Raw genomic sequence first — 17946 nt, 5'->3', positions numbered from 1 at the left:
ATATTCTGTAGTGTGGAACTAGCACAGTTGATTTAGCAGTTCCCCCATTGATGGGTATAGTGATGGGTATAGTGATTGCTAGTTTCTCATTATCATTTGCTTCAGTGAGTATCTTTGCCCATATCCCTTTGTATACATTTGGCACCACATATTGAGAAGTGAAATCACTGGGGATTTCAGTGGGTTTTGCTAAAATTCATCCTTCAATGGGGCTCTGCCCATGTACATCTCTGCTGAGAGCATGTGGAGAGTCCCCAGTTCTCCATACAGGTGGCAGCTCTCTCATAAAAGCAACTTGAACTCTTCTGTGGAAGTGTTGCCAAGTGGCCACACCCACCTTCCTCTAGCACTTCCCTGTGGGGGTGAACAGGAAGGCATATTTCCTATCACAGAGCTAATCCTAATCCCTAAAATAAAAACACCAGGGTTCAGACCGCTGGAAGGGATGGAGTTCCACCCAGCAGCATGTGCAGAACAGAAAAGAGGCACACAGAGCCAACTCCAAGCCTGCAAGGAGCCCAGACAGAGTCTTGTAGGAGAGGCGATGGGTGTGGTGGACTGTGGTCCCCAAAGTAGGAGTGAGGAGGTGTGTGAGGGCTATCCCTGAGGGCCTGCTGCTGACTTGCTGGGTGGCTGTGGCAATGTCCTGAGTCTCTGAGCTGCAGGGGCCTTTTGTAAAATAAGGGAGCAGGCTTCTGGGAGACTGTAAACATGGAACTTCACCGCTTTCTGAGCCCGTGGAGTCTGTTTAGGAGCTCTGGGCTGACCTAGGGTCTGCAGTTTTGTTTGAAAGCAAGATAAGGTGCTTGCCTGAGGTTTAGCACCCATCCTGAAAGGCTGAGAGAGCCGGGAAGAGGTATGTCCCTGGTCCCTGTCCTGCTGCTGCTGTTCAGCTCCTCCGCTGCAGGCAGGAAGGTGCACTAGGTGACCACTTTAGCTCTGCTCCTGTCCCATGTGGCTGCAGGCAGCCACCGAAAGGAATCCACTGAGCTGAGACCAAAATCCAAGGCAAGTTTCTTGTACAGAGAAGTCCTGGCCAGCTCCCTTTGGTTGAATTGTTCAGCTAGATTTATGGGACTTGTCCGCCAACTGAGGCATTTTGAAGCAAAGTAAAAGCAACCCCAGCAGGAATCCAGCCCGCATCTGGGGAAACTCATTCCCATTCCTACACACAGAAGAGCGGTAGCCTTCAGGGAAACTCCTCCCGGCCCTTTGACTCACAGTGAGTCCAGGCAGCCTGGGCAGTGGTCACACCACCCGGTCCTGTCGCCCATGGCCCTGCACGTGTGGGCTCTAGCTGACTGCCTGCTGAGCTCTCCCAGCACCTGGTTAATTTTTACTCCCAACTAGGACATGATTTTGCTTAAGGTCGGACAGTTGGGTGTAGTGTTTGCCAAGTTTCAGGTTGCTCAAACCTCCAGTTCCCCTCCCTCCGCCAGCCTCGCTTTGAAGTTGAAAAGCAGACTGATTAAATATACATTTTAGGAACCTTCCGATTTGCTTCTTAAACTAACAGAATTCTAAACTTTTTTTTTTTTTAAACGGAAGGATTTTCAACTGTCAGCAGGTATAACTGGATCCATATGTCAGCAGAGACCAGGGGCTTTTCCTGGTTTTAGGATTTGTAAATTCTTACTGAAACGGAAGTAACCAGGGCAGGCAGCTGGGGGCCGGGTGACAGCTTGAGCTCAGATCTCATTTTAATTAGAAAATATAGATAGCGCCTGCTGACTCATGGGGAGGGGGGCGTAGAGCTCCCATCCCAGGGTGAACAAAGATTGGTTTATATCCTATAAGCCTTGTGTTTGCAAATCACAGAGCATTTCCGAGCACCTCTGAGAAGGGGCTGCAGTGCCACATTACTATGGAGACCGAAACCCCTCCCCCCACGCTCCCCAGCAAATCCCCCTAAATGATTTTGTTTTGGGGAAATACATCTTCCCTCCCTCGTTGCAGACTAGACGGAGGATGTTCACATTGAAAAGAGACAGTGAGGATGTCTGGGGTGAGAGAAATGAGATTAGATGTCATCCACAGCAGCAACATAATTTTCTCCGTTTGGACATCTGGTCCCTTGAACTTAAAACCCTGCTCCTGACGGGCATCTGAACTGTCCTGTTTGACTGTGCTTCACGTGTATAATTTTCTCCCTAATGTGTTCTGCAAATGGTAGAGTAGAAATATCAAATGAAAGACATCCCCAAGGCCTAGCTCTTCCCAACCCCCCTCTTTTCCTGGCCCGGTGTCACTTGAGCTCATTGAGTCTCCAGAAGGGCTGCTATTACAGTGTCAGCATCTGGAAGCGCCTGCCGGGTCTGGGAGCCTGGCCGCTGCCCCGCCCATTTCTATGGATGCTCCAGTGCTGAGCACCCCAAGCCCGGGTCCCCACTGGTGGGCTCTTCCTGTTTGGGGAGCAGGGACCCACAGCCACGTGCTGGGAACTGAGCTACAGCCTGCCACCTCCCCACACACCCACCCATCACATTCAGGGCAGCTGGCGGTCACCCATGCCCCCTGCCAGGGCTGCTGGCACAAGCTGCCATTCAGCAGGCAGACAAAGGGGGATTTTCCTTCCCCTTGAGTTTACAGGCCCCTCAAATGCCTTACATTCCAGGAGCTGGGGGAGACGGGGCTCCTGTGGTTTCTAATTAAGCTCACGATTTAAATAACAAATCATGTAACCCCAAGGGCCATGGAAAAAGCTAACCTACCCCCTCCTAAGACCTGCAGCCAGGTGGCTCTGCTGGGAAACTGAGGACTTGCCCCTCGAGAGCCAGGGGAAGTCACTGAGCACTGGTGTAGCCAGGCTGTGTGGTGGGGGTTCTGGCTCTTTCCCCTCTTCAGGGTTAGAAAGTCAAAAGTGGGAGGAGAGTAGCCCTGTGGCCTGTTGCCTCCACCCTAGAATTACCCCCCTCCTGGGGTGTGGGGGTTGTGGAACTTGATCTCTGAGGTGTTAGAATCCAGGTATGCACATTCTCCTGGGAGCCTCCTCCCCCCCTCAGACCTGCCCGGGTGACTCATTCTTCCTCTGTCAGCAGTGAAACTTCTCTCTGGGGAGAGGCGCGGCTGGGCCCCATCAGAAAAGTGAGGACCCAGGAGCTAGGAGTGGGGGATCCACTGGAGTCCAGGATCCTTAGGTGGAGTCTGGGATCCTCAGTGCTCCAGGTGTTGAAGAAGGGTCTTTGGGTCTCTCACCTCCAGGCGCCAGCGTCCGCCCATCCCTCCCCAAGTTGCTTCTGTATTTTCATATGCCCTCTCTGGGGCCACCGTCATCTTTTTAGTGGGTTGATCTCACCAAATTGTTGTCTGATGACCCAAGGTGTGGTTGTGTTCCAGACCCGGGGAAAATAGAGGGCTGAACTGAACGCAATTATCTCTAGACAGCTCTTCTGTGCCTCCCCCAGCACCCCGGGCATGTCAGCGTTTCTAGGCCTTCTGTGATCTCCTCTCCACCTTTTCCACCATTTCCATTTCATTAAACTGAGTAACAAATTACATTAAGTTCCCCAGGATACCGTCCAGGTCCTGGCCTCTGCACTTGGTACCTGTTGACATCTCCTCCAGAGGCCCTTCTGGTCTCACCTCACTGTGCCTGGAACTGACCAGGCTGTGGACAGGGCCCTGGGGCTTTCCCTGTGCCAGAGCGCTGCCCTTGTGGGTCCCACTGGTTACCTGAAGGACTTTGAGCCCACAAGGCTGGGCGGCTGGGCATTGAGGCGGGCTCCCGCCTCCCTCACCCCCCCCTTCCCTTCCTCTCCATGCTTATCTGTTAAAGCAAAGCCTGGTCAGGAACTGAAGTGAGACAAAAAAACCCGTCTACAGTGGCCTCACACCCTTCCCTCTTCTCCGCAGGTGACCATAGCTGATGACTACTCAGATCCCTTTGATGCCAAGAATGATCTCAAGAGCAAAGCAGGAAAGGGGGAGAGCGCTGGCTACATGGAGCCTTACGAGGCCCAGAGGATCATGACAGGTAAGTGGAACGACAGGTTCAGTGTCTTAGTTCATTTTCTGTGGCTGTAACAAAATACATGAGACTGGGGAGTCTATGAGGAAGAGGTTTATTATGGTTCTTGATTCTAGAGGCTGGGGTGGTCCTATCTGGCCAGAACCTCATGCTGTATTAAATCACAGCAGAAAAAAGCAAAAGGGCAAGCAGGTACATGAGAAAGAGACAAAACACAAGGGGTGACCTTTCTTTATAACAGCCTTCTCTCCTGGTAACTAATCCAGTCCCATGGAGCAAGAATGTCCACCCAAGGAAAGGCTTTGGTTTATTCAGGAGGCCCCCACTCCCCTGACACCAGCACCTCCCACTAAGCCCTGCCTCCAACACTGGCCCCTTAAACAGTTAATGAACTCAGCATGAGTTTTGGTGGGGACAAATTACATTTTAAGCCCTTAGGACACAGGGACTTGGCAGGGAGGTGGGGAAGGATCAGGAGGGGGCTTGTGCTTTCAAGGTACTGGCTTATTTTTCACCTACACCAGGAAAAACTGTCAGGGCACAGATGAAGTGTACCATGTGCAGTTAAAGCAAAATAGGGACCGAGAAGTAAGTGGGGAGAAAATGTGGGGAAGACTATCAGAAATTTCTCACTGAGGAAAGATTCTTAGAGACATAAAACTTTTCTTAGAGCTTCCCAGCAGCCAGGGCAAAAGGGGAAGCAGGATGAGTCACCTTGTTTTCATTGCCTAGCTGGGGGCAGACCCAATCATTAGTAGGGACAAAATTCTCTTTGGCCATATGCCAAGATATCTTCATCCTGGGACTGGCAGCTGCATGGAGCACCTGGGCTTCGTGGCACCTCTGAGGGAAACATGGAGACTTTCCCCTTTGTGGCTGTTTCCTGTGGGGCTTTGATGACAAGACCTTGTCAGATTGTGTGGGGCCCAGAGGGTGTGTCCAGGAGGACAGCCCCCTCCAGGCCTGCTTTCACCAGGATGCTGGGAGCAAAGGATCATCCACCCTCTTGGGGTGTGGGAAGCTGGAGGGAACCTCATGAGAAGAGAAGCCCCCGTGTGGGTCCTGGCTCAGGAGGACCATCCAGAAAAGCAGCCGTGTTGGTGGCCCCCAGACCCCACACAGGGCAGAAACAGGAGTGGGACACAAAGTACTGCTGAGTGCAGGAGGGAGACCAGGAGCCGGTTTGGAGCTACCTGAGATTTGGGGGCCTGTTGAATTGGTGTCCTGAATATCTGGGGACTCGGGTACGAATGCCTCTTATTATCTGTGTGTTTGAGGTCCTTGTCCTTGAGCACTGTCACCTGATCCCACTTGAATTTGGAGAAGAAAGGGAAGGAAGTGACATTTAGAGAGCACTTAGCGTGTGCTGGGCCCATGCTGGAAGTTCACTCCTAGGGCTGCAGAGCCCACCACGGTGGAAGGATCACGGTGTGAGGCCGGTCTCTGCCTCCAGGACTCTGCCTCATGTTCCCATTCACAGAAGGCCATCGTGAGAACTCCCGAGTGCTTGGCCACTTGTCGCAGGGCAAGGCAGGGAGGAGTTGTCCAAGTGGACTTAGGCCAGGCCCCTGGGGCTCACTCTCATCTTCCTGTCTCCCCTTCAGAGCAGAGAGCTGAATGTGTGGGGCCGAGATTTCAAGCCAAAGCCCGGCAATTTGGAGAAGCAGGTCAGCTGGTGGAGTCCTCGCTGCCCACCAGCTCTCCTGCCCTCAGGCCAACAGGGGGAGGGAGCTGTGGCCCTGAGCTCTGTCAGACCTGCTTAAGGGAGTGGTGGTAACCAGAGCGACCGGGACACTGTGGCCCATGCACGGTGTCAGGGTGGCACAGGATCTTCAGGGTCATCCAACCCAACAGCCTCATTTTACAGATGAGGAAACTGAGTCTAGGGAGGGAGAGACTTGCCCAAGGACACACAGCAAGCTGGTGGCAGAAGGCCAGGTGTGGCCCAAGCATTGCAGGGAAGATTGGGGGTGGTGTCCTAAAGGAATATGGCATTTGCATCGGGCACTGGGGCATCTCAGACAGGCAGAAATGGCAGGAGGGACCCAAGGCTGGGGCCCCGCCAGGTACCAGGCTTCGTTCTGGGCACTTGAGTGTATGTGCTCACCGAATCTCATGTCCCTTCAGAGGCAATGTCTAGGTTTACAGGTGAGGGGATCGGGAGTAAGCCCCTTCTCCAGGTCACCCAGCTAGATGTGGAGCAGGATACCACAGGAGGAGAGGGTAGGTGGGGCCCGGGTGTGGGGGAGTGTCTGCCCTACCTGGAGCCTCTGGGGTCGCTGTGTAGCCAGGTACTAATCTTGAGGGATTCGGGCATTTCTGTGGGGGCACATTGTGGGTAGGTCGGAGGCAGGGAGTTGGTTTGGCAGTTGGACCCCCTGCACCCTTCTCCAGAGAGGCGCCCCAGGACTGCTGCTCTTTGGAGGCTGGGTCCCAGTCTATCAGCCTTTTTTGCTTTAAAGAATGCAAGTGACTGGAAGGAATGTTCCTGGTGGTGACCATCTTGTCACACCTCCCTGTGATCCAGAGCTCCCTGTGTGTCACTGTGGTGATCGGAGCAGGCTGGGCCTCAGCTTGGGAATGCTCCAGAAGGGGAGCGGCCTGCTGAGTGGACCCGCAGCTGGCCCTGGGGAGAAGGTGGAGGAAGGCTGGTGCTGGGGTTGGCAGTGGCCCTCGTGCCTTGGGTGCCTCTGCTTTTCCCCAAACATGCGTGATGGGTCAGTGACAATAACAGACACAATGGAGGCAGCTGCCAGGTTCTCTGGGACTTGTTTACAGCAACAAGGCCAAGACAACCCAGCTAGTTAGGTGTGGGCTGACTTTCTGTTTCAACCACCGAGCAGCGCCTTCTCCAGGCCTGCCCAGCGCTGCCAACTAGGGCTGTACTTAACTGATGAGGTTCTGTCCCCCCGTCCCTTGGCTCCGCGCAGCAGGTAGTGTGGGGAGCTTTTGTAAATGAAGAACTGGGCCCACCCCCGGGGCTGTGGCTGAGATGGGGGGCATGGAGAGGTGTGCCTGTTCCCCAGGGGCTCCTCTCATGTCCCCGTCTCCTCAGCTACCCTCTCCACAGACTTCACTTTGTGTCACCTGCAGGAATTACATCTGGCTCTAAGCTGGGTGCTCAGCCCCAGAGCCCAGATGCCACGGACTGCCTGGGCCTCCCCTTCCACCACATCTCATGCTGGCAGCACCTCCAACAGCACCTCCTTAGACCCCGTAGCACTGAGATAGAAAGCCAGAGATCTAGTCCAGTCGTTTCACTTTGCAGATAGGAAAACTGAGGCTCAAGAATGTTAGCGTTTCTTTATACCCTTGGATGAAATGGGCAGCTCTCTTGTGAAGCACAGAGCTCCCCGTCCCTAGAGGTTTCCAAGCAGAGGTAAGGCACCTCTTAGGAGATGACATGGAAGGGAATCAGGTCTCCGGTGGGGTTGACTCAAGTGACCTCCGAGGTCTGCATTAACCCCGAGCTCCTGAGGTGCCGCGGACCTGCGGCACCTGAGCTCATGACCTGCCTTCCATACATCGTGACTGTCGTTAGCCGTCCAGGACCAGCCCCACGAAGAGACCAGCTCTGCACAGGAAGGGTCTGGTTGGGTCTGTTATGTCCTTCCTCAGTGTCCGCTGTTTGGTCCTGTTTCTTGGCCCTTCTCACAGATGCTGGCCTTGACCTCTTCTGTGCCTGGATGCTCACCTGGGCATTGGGTTCCTCGTGTATAAATTAAAGAGAAAGAACCAGAACCTTTCTGGGTTTGCCTCTGGCCTCCATCGCCTGTGTGTTTGATGTCCTTGGCCAGGCTGCTTCCCAGCCCCTTCTTTCCCTGTTCCTGAGACTGTCCCCAGAGAACCTGGAGACCTGCTGGTGCAGTTGGAAGGGCCCTGGGCTTGTGTCTCCAGTGGGTCTGGCTGCCCAGCTCTGGAGTGTCAGCATTGTAAGATTCAGCACACGTGCCCATGTGAGCCCTGCATGGAGGACCAGAGGGCTGCTTGTCCCTTCATGTGGTATCCTATGCATCAGAATCTCTGGCCAGTCTCCACGGCGTCCCCTGCCAGCTGGTTTTTGTATCCTTGCCAAAGCAGCAGGACAATTGAGTAGGTGGTCCTCAGACTGCGGTGCACTTTGCTCCTGGCCATCCTGTGCTGGAGGCTGGACTGAGCATGGGCAGCACCGCCACTGCCCTCCAGGAACATCCATGAAGCAGGGAGGTGGGTTCTGACTGGAGTGGTCAGTGTCGATGCACCGAGATGCGCAGGTGACTCTCTAGGAGTTAGGGGGAGGAATTGGCTTCCCATTTGGGTGGTCTGTGGGGGCAGGGGGAGGAGAGCTGGGGCTGGCAGCAGAGGCTGGCGATGGGACCTTCTGCATAGGAGTGGAGGAGGCTAAGGACAGGAAGGGCCCCTGGAGCGAGAGCCTGTAGAATGGACTGGAATCAAGAAGCCCAGGTCAGCCTTAGAAGCAAGGTCTCTGCAGCTGAGATCAGGTCTCTGCACAGGCCTTTAGCCCCAGAAATTTCCAGCAGTACCCAAGGGCGGTGGCGACTCAGAAGACAGCCTTGAGCTCGTGCAGAGGGCTTCCCTGAGTGCCAGGCACTGCTGCGAGGGTTAGCCTATTTAATGCTCACAGCAACCCGTGCCGCACTGGTGCCCATTACAGAGCAGAAGACACGGGGTCCCGCAGCACCCTCCAGACCTCACGTGCAGCCAAGCGCCAGGGGTCTGAGGAAGTAGCTGGGCAGTTTACAGCTGCAGAGGCCCCTTCTCAGGTGTAGGTGTGACTATAACCTTCCTCTCGGCCTCCTTTATAAAATCGTTCAAGGTGTCATCTCACCAGATGAATCACTTGAGCATTAATTGAAAGCATTTTCACATAATTTTTAATATGTAAGCAATTACACATTAAAAAGTTCTTAGCATGTTTTATTATTAAATCAACTTTATAGCATAATGAGAGGAAATTAAAAGAAAGTCATCTGCACAGAGCCATGCTGCCCTGACGTGGCCGTCCCCGTCCTTCTTGCCTGCGACCTGCCTTCTTTCTGCCCGTTTGAACTCTAATTGCTGGTAGCCACGTCCAGCAGAGCCGGTTCCCAGTTCTGAAGGCCAGAAAGCCATTTTGTGTCTTCTTGTCCTCTTTAAAACCACACTCTGTCTTTTTTCACTGGGTGTCATAAGCAACCAAAGAGGTAATGGGTCTGAAATGACTTTGTAAATCCTTAGGTTACCTGCTTGTGTAATCACACGGGGCTTCTGAGAGTCCTGCAACTGGGCTCCTTACAGGTGGCTCCTGTCAGTCCTGCGACTCTGGCCCCACCCCTGGCCTTCCCAGGAGCATGAATGCTGACAGGCACATTCTTTTTATTTTTGGTACCAGGGATTGAACCCAGGGGCCCTCGACCACTGAGCCACATCCCCAGTCCTTTTTGTGTTTTATTTAGAGTCAGGGTCTCACTGAGTTGCTTAGCACCTTGCTTTTGCTGAGGCTGGCTTTGAACTTGTGATCCTCCTGACTCAGCCTCCCCAGCCACCTGGATTACAGGCGTGCGCCCTGCGCACGGCCAGGCACACTCCTTTTTGACAGCCTGCTTTGTTCCTCGGGGCCTGGAATCCTGTTCCCTAATTCTGGACTGAGGTCCTCTGAAGACCTGCAAGTGCTTCTCAGAGGAGAAAGTCCATGGGTTGTGGCTGGGGTCAGAGAGGCTGTTTCTGGCCTCCTATCTAAATTTTCCATTTCCTGTTCCAGGCCAGGTCTCTGGTGGCTGGAAGGTCAGGCCCCCCTGGCCTGCCCACCCCCACATTGCCCCAGGGTTCAGCCAGTCCTGGTGGTCATAGCTGTCCTCCGACCAAGGATGACAGGATGGAACCATCCTTAAAGAGTAGTCCAGTGTCCTTCTTCTGCTCAAGGCCCAGAGAAGGGTATGTGCTGGCCAAGGTCACACAGCACAGCAAGCTGCAGAGCAGGTCTCCCGGCTTCTAACCTGGGACTCCTGAGTTTGGCTTTGAAATGTTTTGAAACCTGTCCTCACCTTCTCCAGCCTGCCAGACGGGAGGCTTGGCTGAGGGCAGTGCAGAGTTCCCTGGCTGATCTATGATTTACCAGAATGACCTACCTACAGAACAGGAAGGAGATAATCAAGTGTAAACAGACACACCGATGATGTGCCTGCTGTTGAGGGACAGTGGGGCTCGCTCACCTAGCCAGAGCGCTCGCCCGCTGCCATTCACTGGTACAGCTCTGTGCGCCTCCGTTTCTCATTGAACAAAGTCCTGTTCTCATGGAGCCCCTGGTTGGTGCAGGACCAAGCAAGCAGGGCCAGCGTCCCCTGCCCTCGATCCCCACTAACTCATTTCTCAGACCCTATGGTTCTAGATTCCCGGGGCCTGGACAGGAGCAGAGTTAGACTTGTCCCAGGACATGGCCACCTTCACAAGTAGATTGGCCTCAGTGCTATCTTCTAGGGATGGGGGGCTGGCTTTGGCCCAGTGAGGGGCAGCTGTGTCCCACTCTGTTCTCAGCTTCAGTGGAGGAGCATAAATACACACCCCCCACCTGGCTTGTCATGGATTGTCCCCTGTGCTGCTGGCACCAGGCAGGCAATACAGGGCCCAGGACCTTAGGAATGCAGCCCTTGGCCCCTCTTTCTGGCAGTTGGGAGAGAAATGGGCAATGTGCCCAAGGAACGCAGGACAGAGGGGCTCACTCCCTTCCCCTGCCCCAGCCCCAGCCCCATGTTGCCATTCAAAAGCCCAAAGACAGTGAAAAATCTGAAGCTGCAGGTGCTGCAGGATGTATCTCGAGGCCTCAGGATTGCAGCAAAGCTCCTGCCATCCTACACCCATCCTACAGCCTGCTTCCAGGTACTGGGCAGGGCAGGAGGCTGTGGGGACACACCCCACAGGGTGTGACAGATAGGAAGTTGTTTGGGAAGCCTGGGTGTGTAGGATGGATTAGAGTCCGGAGAGTCATGGGGACTGGTTCCTTGGTTCTGTGGTTATGACAGTCATCTAGGCCAGAGGGTTATGGTGGGGACAGGGCTTGAGGGCCTGCAGGGGAGTCAGGGTGGGTGGGAGGGAGAAGCTGGGGCAGCACTGGGAAGGTGGGAATGGCAGCCACCCATTGGGAACCGTCTTGTCTAAGATCGGAAGTGGGGTTGGGAAGGTCAGTGCGTTCACAGTGGACACTTTTGGGGCTGGAGAGATTGGAATGTTAGTGTGTTGGAGAAGGTGCTGGAGGCCAGTCAGAGCATGGCCTCGGGGCCAGGGGTCACAAGGGGATTGCACTCCTGGATTGAGGAGAGGAGCTGCCGGCCCAGCCACAGCACCTGTTCTGCTGAAGCCTGGTGACAAGGCTCGGGACTGCGTCACACCCTGTTATTTAATTGATTAATGAGTGCCCTCCTCTAAAGATTATGCTAGGCCTCTCCCTAAGGCTCTGGAAGGAAGCACCTGTCATTAGCTCCATTTTGCAGATGTGAAAGCTGAGTCCTGGTGGCTCCTAGGAACTCTGCCCTTTTCTGGGCCCCATTCTCCCCGAGGGGTCTCTGCCTGCTGGTGCCAGGGAGGATGCTGAGTAACAGGTCGGGCTTTCTTGACGGCAGGTCTTTCCTCCTAGGCAGAGATGAGGCCGGTGCCTGGGGTCCGTGCCCCCCCCACTCCTCCCAGGAGTCCTGCCTTCCAGCTCTTTTGACCGGGGCCTCGTGGTGCTCTGCCTCTGGTCCTTTCCCGAACCAGGCAGGGTGAGCAGAAGTGCCCAAATCGCTGCCTGTCCTCTGCCTCCCAGGGCGCAGCTTGTGATAGGACCGCCGGGACATTCATGCTGATAGAGCACGTGATGACCTCGTCACCCTGTATCTCACCTGCTGGGCTAGAAGCCCCTGGCAGGCAGGTCACAGGGCAAACAGGGCTCTGAACTCTTGCTCTCAGGCACCCAGGGTTTGAGTTATTGGAAACTTCCCGGTGATGAATGCCTCTGGGTCAGAACCTGCTGGTTTCAGTGACACGTCATGAAGTGACCAGTAGACTCTTACCCTAAAGGTGAAAGTCCCCTGTCTCAGGTTCTGGAAATGGATCCCGTGGTTTCCCTGCCAGTTTACCCCTCTGCCCTGACCTGTGCCTCCCCGTGTGCCTCTCCCCGATGCTGGTCTCACACCTGCTAGTTTCCAGTCGCTGTGTGGAGACGGGCACATACACACATGCTCCTGTGCCTCCAGCCGCAGGGCCCTCCAGGTCAGCCCTGCCCTGCCCCTCTGGCCAGGTGCTGCAGCCTCATCTCCCTCACGCGAACAGGCCTCATCATGCCTCTCTCCAGCATCAGTGGCTCCTGCCAAGTCCAGGACAGCCTCTGGCCTGACCTTTCTAAGCCTGGTCCAGTTGCGGCCTGGCCAGTGGGGGTCAGGGACAGCTTTCCACCTCTGCTGGTTTCCTTCACTGTGCTCCTTTGGGTACCTTTTCTTCTGCAGGTCCCTGACCTGTGCCTTTCCCCAGGCTCCCCAGTTCTTCTGCTCAGGTGGCATGTGCATCCAGTCACCCGTGGCCTCCAGCCCCCATGGCCTCCCTCCTTGGCCTCCCTCCTTGGCCTCCCTAGACCAGGGAGACAGGACATGGTGGTTTTCATTTTATTGGTGAAAATCAGGGGTAGGGGCTGGAGAGACTGCCTGGGGGCCCCCGGAGGACTTCAGGAGGCCAAGCAGGAGCAGGTCAGTGCGGCTGCACTGGACCCCAGGCTGAAGGAAGCACATGAACCTGAAGGTGGTGGAGTCCCCCAGCAGCCATGGGTCAGACTGAGTGGATCCACGGGGCCAACTCCTACCACCCCCCAGCAGCAAAAAGCAGAGGCCTAGAGCTGGGAGGGCCAGGCAGCCACAGCCCACTGCCCTGCAGAACTGCAAAGCAGCCTGTGACAGCACCCCACCCCGCCTCTCCTGGGGGTGTCCTCCCTGCTGCTGTGCTGTTTCCTGTTCTCCTGCTAAAGAGTCTTCTCTAAGGGGGGACTTCATGCTGAGACACTATGGGCCTGCCAGGGAACCTGCAGGGTGAGGCTGGCAGGTGGCCCCGTGGCATAGCCGGGGAAGGTGGAGGAGGGAAGGGGGTGCAGTGGCACATGCCTCTAATCCCAGCCGAGGCAGGAGGATCTCTAGGTCAGCCTGAGCAACCCAGCCACACCCTGTCCCAAAATTAGAAATTAAAAGGACGGTGGTAGAAAGCCCCTGGATTCAGTCCCTAGAACCCCTCCCCCAAAAGGTAGAGGAGGAGTGACCCTGCCCAGGCTCATGCCCCACCCCTCATGGGAAGCTGAGGAGGGGACCGTGGAGCCCCTGCTGTTGTGGACACTGCACCAGGGCCCTGCCCATAGGAGGGCTGGTCTGTGGGGTGACTGCATGACGTGGAGGTGTGTCCTGCCCTCATTTGGATGGGGCCTGCCAAGGAGGGTGTGCTCTATCCCACTTGGTTAGGTGGGCGCTGGTCCCCTGGAACAGACTTCTCCCCTAGTGACTGAGGGGGAAGGATGCACGGGGCAGAGGGGCTGGCTTAGACCTGGGCTCTATATAGAGTGTGGACTGCTGGAGGCTCTGGCCTGAGATCCAGCCTGAAGAGGCCCGTGTGTTCTGTGCAGAGCACCCACAGGGCAGCTGTTCAGGTCTAACCCCCAGCCCAGCAGATCCCACCCTGCCACACAAAATGAACCTTGTCCTTAAGCTGAGTCTCATGGCAGAGCAGGTGATTTTCATAATTTGCACACAGAAATTGGGAGAGATTTGCTTGCTGTTCCCATCTTAGCCTGTTTACCCCCTAAACTTGAACCTGATTTCAGCTGGACTGAGCCTCCCAGTGCTGCTGGGGAGCTGCTGAGAGCTGCCCCACGCCCTGGCCTGGTTGGCTCCTGGACATTCACAGAAGTGCCTGACCTCTTGGGTGAGACTGAGGTGGAATCACCTTTAAAACCTGGGGTTTTCGCTGTCTCTACCCCAGGGGCCTGGCGCAGCATCCTGGGATCATGGGGAACTAGCCAAAATCCTTGGTCTTTTTGTGGCTGACTTTGGCCTGAACTGTGATGTCACTAGAGCTGAAGCCACCTTCCCTATCTCTGGAATTCCTCCTTCAAGGAAGGACAACTCAGAGATGCAGCAGACTGGGGGACTCCGTCGCCCTCTTTTAAAAGGTGAAGACATGGAAGGCCAGGAGCTAGAGGGGCGTCGCAGCTGTGCCGTGCGTGGGGCCCTCTCCTGGGCTCCACCATGCCTCCATGTGTGTTTGGTGACGCAGTGCCCAGCTCAGCCTCCTGAGACCTGCGTCTCCTTGCTTCTGCGAGCTCATTTCCGACACGGATAGGTGACTTCTCCACGATGCAGGCCTCTGCGTTTGACTGGCAGCCTGAGCTTTGTCACCTCAGCCTGGGCATTGTTGGGGGGGTGTGCAGGAGCCCCCCATCCAGGTCTCCCAGTCTGCAGTGAGTGATGGCTTTACCTCTCTCGGGTTTAAGGGTCTATGAGGAAAACTTCCTTATTGCGGGAAACTTGTGGGTTTGTGGAATCTCCTCGTTAATGTCCTGAGATGCGTTGGCTTCTCTCTAATTTCTTCCAGGACCTTGGCCACCAGTTGTGTGTGTGTGTGGGGGGGGCGTCCTGCCATCACCATGTGTATTTATTTCCCCGTTTACTGACTACAAAGCACTTTCTTAGACATTATCTCATTTCGTCCTGGGAACAACCCTGGAGGCAGCCCTTGCTGTTCTCATTTCTAAGAGAGAAACCGAAAACCGGAGCATCTAGGCGACCCACAAGGGTCACTGAACAAGGCCCTGGGCTGGGGTCTCTGGGCTCTAGCACGGCAGCCCACGTCCCCTTCCCCTTCTTCCACTGAGAAGAGCCCAAGCTCTGGGCAGGTCTGTGGTAGAGTCACGTCTCTGTCCCCACACTGTGCCCCAGAGCCCAAGGGTGGGGGAGGGGAGGCAGGGAAACTGATGGTCTTTCCCCGCCGTCCTCTTCATCCACTGACCCACCGCAAGGCCTCTGTGAGTGTGTGCGATCTAAGTGCCACATCGAGCGTGCCTGTCACGTGCCAGGCCAGGCAAGCGACCCGAGCTCTGTGGAGCCAGCTGCCTGCTCCTCGCTCTGGAGTCTGGGTACCTGGGCTCCCCCTGCAGCCAGGCTGGACGGCGGAGGACAGCTCCCGAGTGGCCCGCCCAGCCCACCTGGGTGAGGCAGCCAGGTCAGAGAGCCCAAGGTGCCTGGTGGAGAATCCACTCTGACCCAGAGCACGTGGCACCCTTCCCCCAGCCCACGGAGCCCGCATCTGTGCCCAGGGACAGGGAGAGGCACAGTCGTGTCTGAAGGAGCCTTGGCTCTGACACCAGACACAGAGCTGTAATCATTGTCTGTGGTTACACGAGGGGCCTGTGCCAGGAAGGTGCGCTTGGTGATGCCTCCTCTCCAGACAGGGTGGCCCCGCTCTCTGGATGACACTGACAGGAACACACGCTCACTGAGGGTTCAAAATCCTGAAAGGGCCATGCAGATTTCTACCAAGGACTCCTGCCTTCTTCTCCAGGAGAAAGAGGCACAGCACGGAGGAGCCCTGCCAGCGCTTTCTTGCTTGCTCCTGAAAAAGAACCCGTTTACCTCTCGGAGCTGACGTGCTCTACGAAACCAAAGAGCAACAGGCCTTTTCTTTATGCTTCAAGAAAAAAGGAAGAGCAGACAGCCACACAGCCAACCCCTCGTGTTTCCGTGCTAGCACGTCCATTCTCCTTTGATCTTCACCCCTCTCCAGGGAGGCAGACAGGCATGTGATGCCAACCCCACTCCAGAAGTGGGGAGATGAAAGCTCAGAGAGGTTACGGCACTTTCCTGAAGCCACACAGGAAACTAAAACTGGAGCCCAGCCTCTGACTGTGGGGCTTCTGCTTTGAGGGCAATTTTAGTGGTTTATTTTGTGAACTTATTCAGTCTTTCACTCACTGGGGCTCCATGTGGCAAGTAAAGCCTCTGAGCCCCTAAACTTCTGGGCACCAGGAGCCACATACTTTATAGGACTACTATGAGGGACATCCCCCAGGATTCTGGAGGCCAAGCCACACCAGAGTCCCCAAATCCTTACAGGTTAGCAGACAGAAGGAGCCTGGCTACAGGCCCAGTGGATGGCCACCTGGATTCTCCACCCACAACCTGAGGCCAGAGTGAAGGGCAGGCTGCCTTAAAGCCCCACATAAGAGCTGCCCTTCGCCCCTCCGGTGTCGGCTTGTACTAGTCACGTGGGGGATCCAGGGCAGGGTAGGTAGTGACGAGAATGCAGATTCCCGGGCCCTGTTCTTTAGTGGCCCTTGTGAAAGCCAGGAATCTGTGTTATACTTGGCTTCCTGGTTCTGGGACAGAGTCCCTGGTTAGAGAGGCCCTGCTAGGCAAGACCTCAAGGCAGGACTTCTGAAAACCCTGCAGCTCTGCTCGGCCTGCCAGCAGCCTCGCTCTCCCTGGCTGTGTCCCTCCCTGACTTTTTTGTCTATCTTTGTCCACTGCAGGGGGTGGGCACCATTCTGTTATCCCCTTGGCATCCCCATACAGGTCCTGAGGATCTGTTGCTGGGGCTGAAGAGCAGTGGAAACCACCCACAGGAGGGGCCCAGCCCGACAGCCCATCTCATTGACATCCTCACAGCGGTGGTTCTGACAATGACCTTGTGAAGGTTGTGGGGGGGGGAATCACAAGCAGACTCAGGCACTAACCCATCTCCTCTGACTTGTGCTTTGACTGGGACCAGGTATTTCCCCTCTGGGGCCTCAGTTTCCCCAACTTCAACCTGACCCCAAAGTGACATTCCTGCTACCCAGTGGTGGCAGCAGCAGCAGCAGGAAGCACTCGATGCATACAGATCCGCCAGGCTCAGGGACACCATCTCCCAAGACATAAAAAGCCTCCCGGTGCTGGCTGCTGTCTCCAGGATGCCTTTGTTCATCTGTCCCCAGCCACATCAGACTTCCTTGGGGCATGTGACTCGGTGTAAACAGCTTCCACTCAGCGCCCTGGAAACCTGTCTGCCAGCAGGAGTCCCACTTGGCCTCCTTGGGGGATGCCTTTCCACCAGAGTCTGCTTCCAAATGGGCCTGATTTCACCACACCTGCTTTAAAAAGAACTTTTAAATGTGCTTTAAAAGGTTTTCGTTTTGCACATCAGCATCAGAGGAAAGAGGTGCAGCCAGCCTAGCTCCTGGTAGCCCATGGCCAGCACACTGTTGTCCTCCTGGCTGGGAGAGCCCTCAGGGAGGAATGAGCCCATGGGAGCGGCTTGAGAACTGAGTGAGCAGAAGGGGTCTCTCCATGAGTCTCAGTCCTTCCAATCCGTCCTTCTCAGTGACCCCTGATGAGTTTCCCAGACCTGGCCCAATCACAGGGATTCTGTTACTTGGGCTCAGAGACCTTCCCTTCATCCCAGGGATCCAGGTGCAGACTTCAGCCTCCCTAAAGCCACACCTCCCTGCCCCAGCTCTGCACCTTGCAGAGCTCCTCCACAGCCTGGGCAGGGCCTCAGGGACTCCGGTGGTTCCTCACAGCCCAGCAGCAGGCCTGGCACTTATTGAAACAGGATGAAAATGGGCCTTTCCTCTGCTCCTAAGCCTCCCCTTTAACAGCTACAGCCCGTACCCCAGTTGTTGCCTATGATCTCCTGTTTATTCCTAGAAAATGAGCAGACCAAAACAGGACTTGGGGCAAATCAGATAAGTGCGCTCCTGGACGTGGAGACGGAGGATGCTAATAACATTTGTCCCGCTCTGGGGGCGAGGGGCAGTCAGTGTTGCGAATCTCTGGGGCATCTTCAATTCTGGGAAGTTCACAGTTTATGGAGCCATTTGTGGTCGGGAAGCCCAGGCCAGCAGGGTAACGGCCCAGTTACCCTGGGGGAGTGTTCCTTCCTGCCTCCTCAAGCTACCTGTCACCAGCTTTTGGTGCTCAGGAGTCATGGTTCTGAGAGTTCCGTGGGACAGGAATGCT

The 17946-nt window shown here is 55.5% G+C and overlaps 1 protein-coding gene across 1 annotated transcript in view; it reads left to right on the top strand.

Moving 5' to 3' along the window:
• Shb (SH2 domain containing adaptor protein B) overlaps nt 1-17946 on the top strand; it is a 129024-nt gene that overhangs the window by 42698 nt on the left and 68380 nt on the right. Inside the window, exon 2 of the mRNA XM_026379966.2 lies at nt 3853-3973. Coding sequence (XP_026235751.1) covers nt 3853-3973 — 121 coding nt within the window. The remainder of the gene's footprint in view (nt 1-3852; nt 3974-17946) is intronic.

The sequence above is a fragment of the Urocitellus parryii genome, chromosome 4 (genome assembly GCF_045843805.1).
Source record: "Urocitellus parryii isolate mUroPar1 chromosome 4, mUroPar1.hap1, whole genome shotgun sequence".
Lineage (NCBI taxonomy): Eukaryota > Metazoa > Chordata > Mammalia > Rodentia > Sciuridae > Urocitellus > Urocitellus parryii.
Note: the sequence above shows the minus strand (reverse complement) of the source record. Positions and strands in the feature narration are given on the sequence as shown.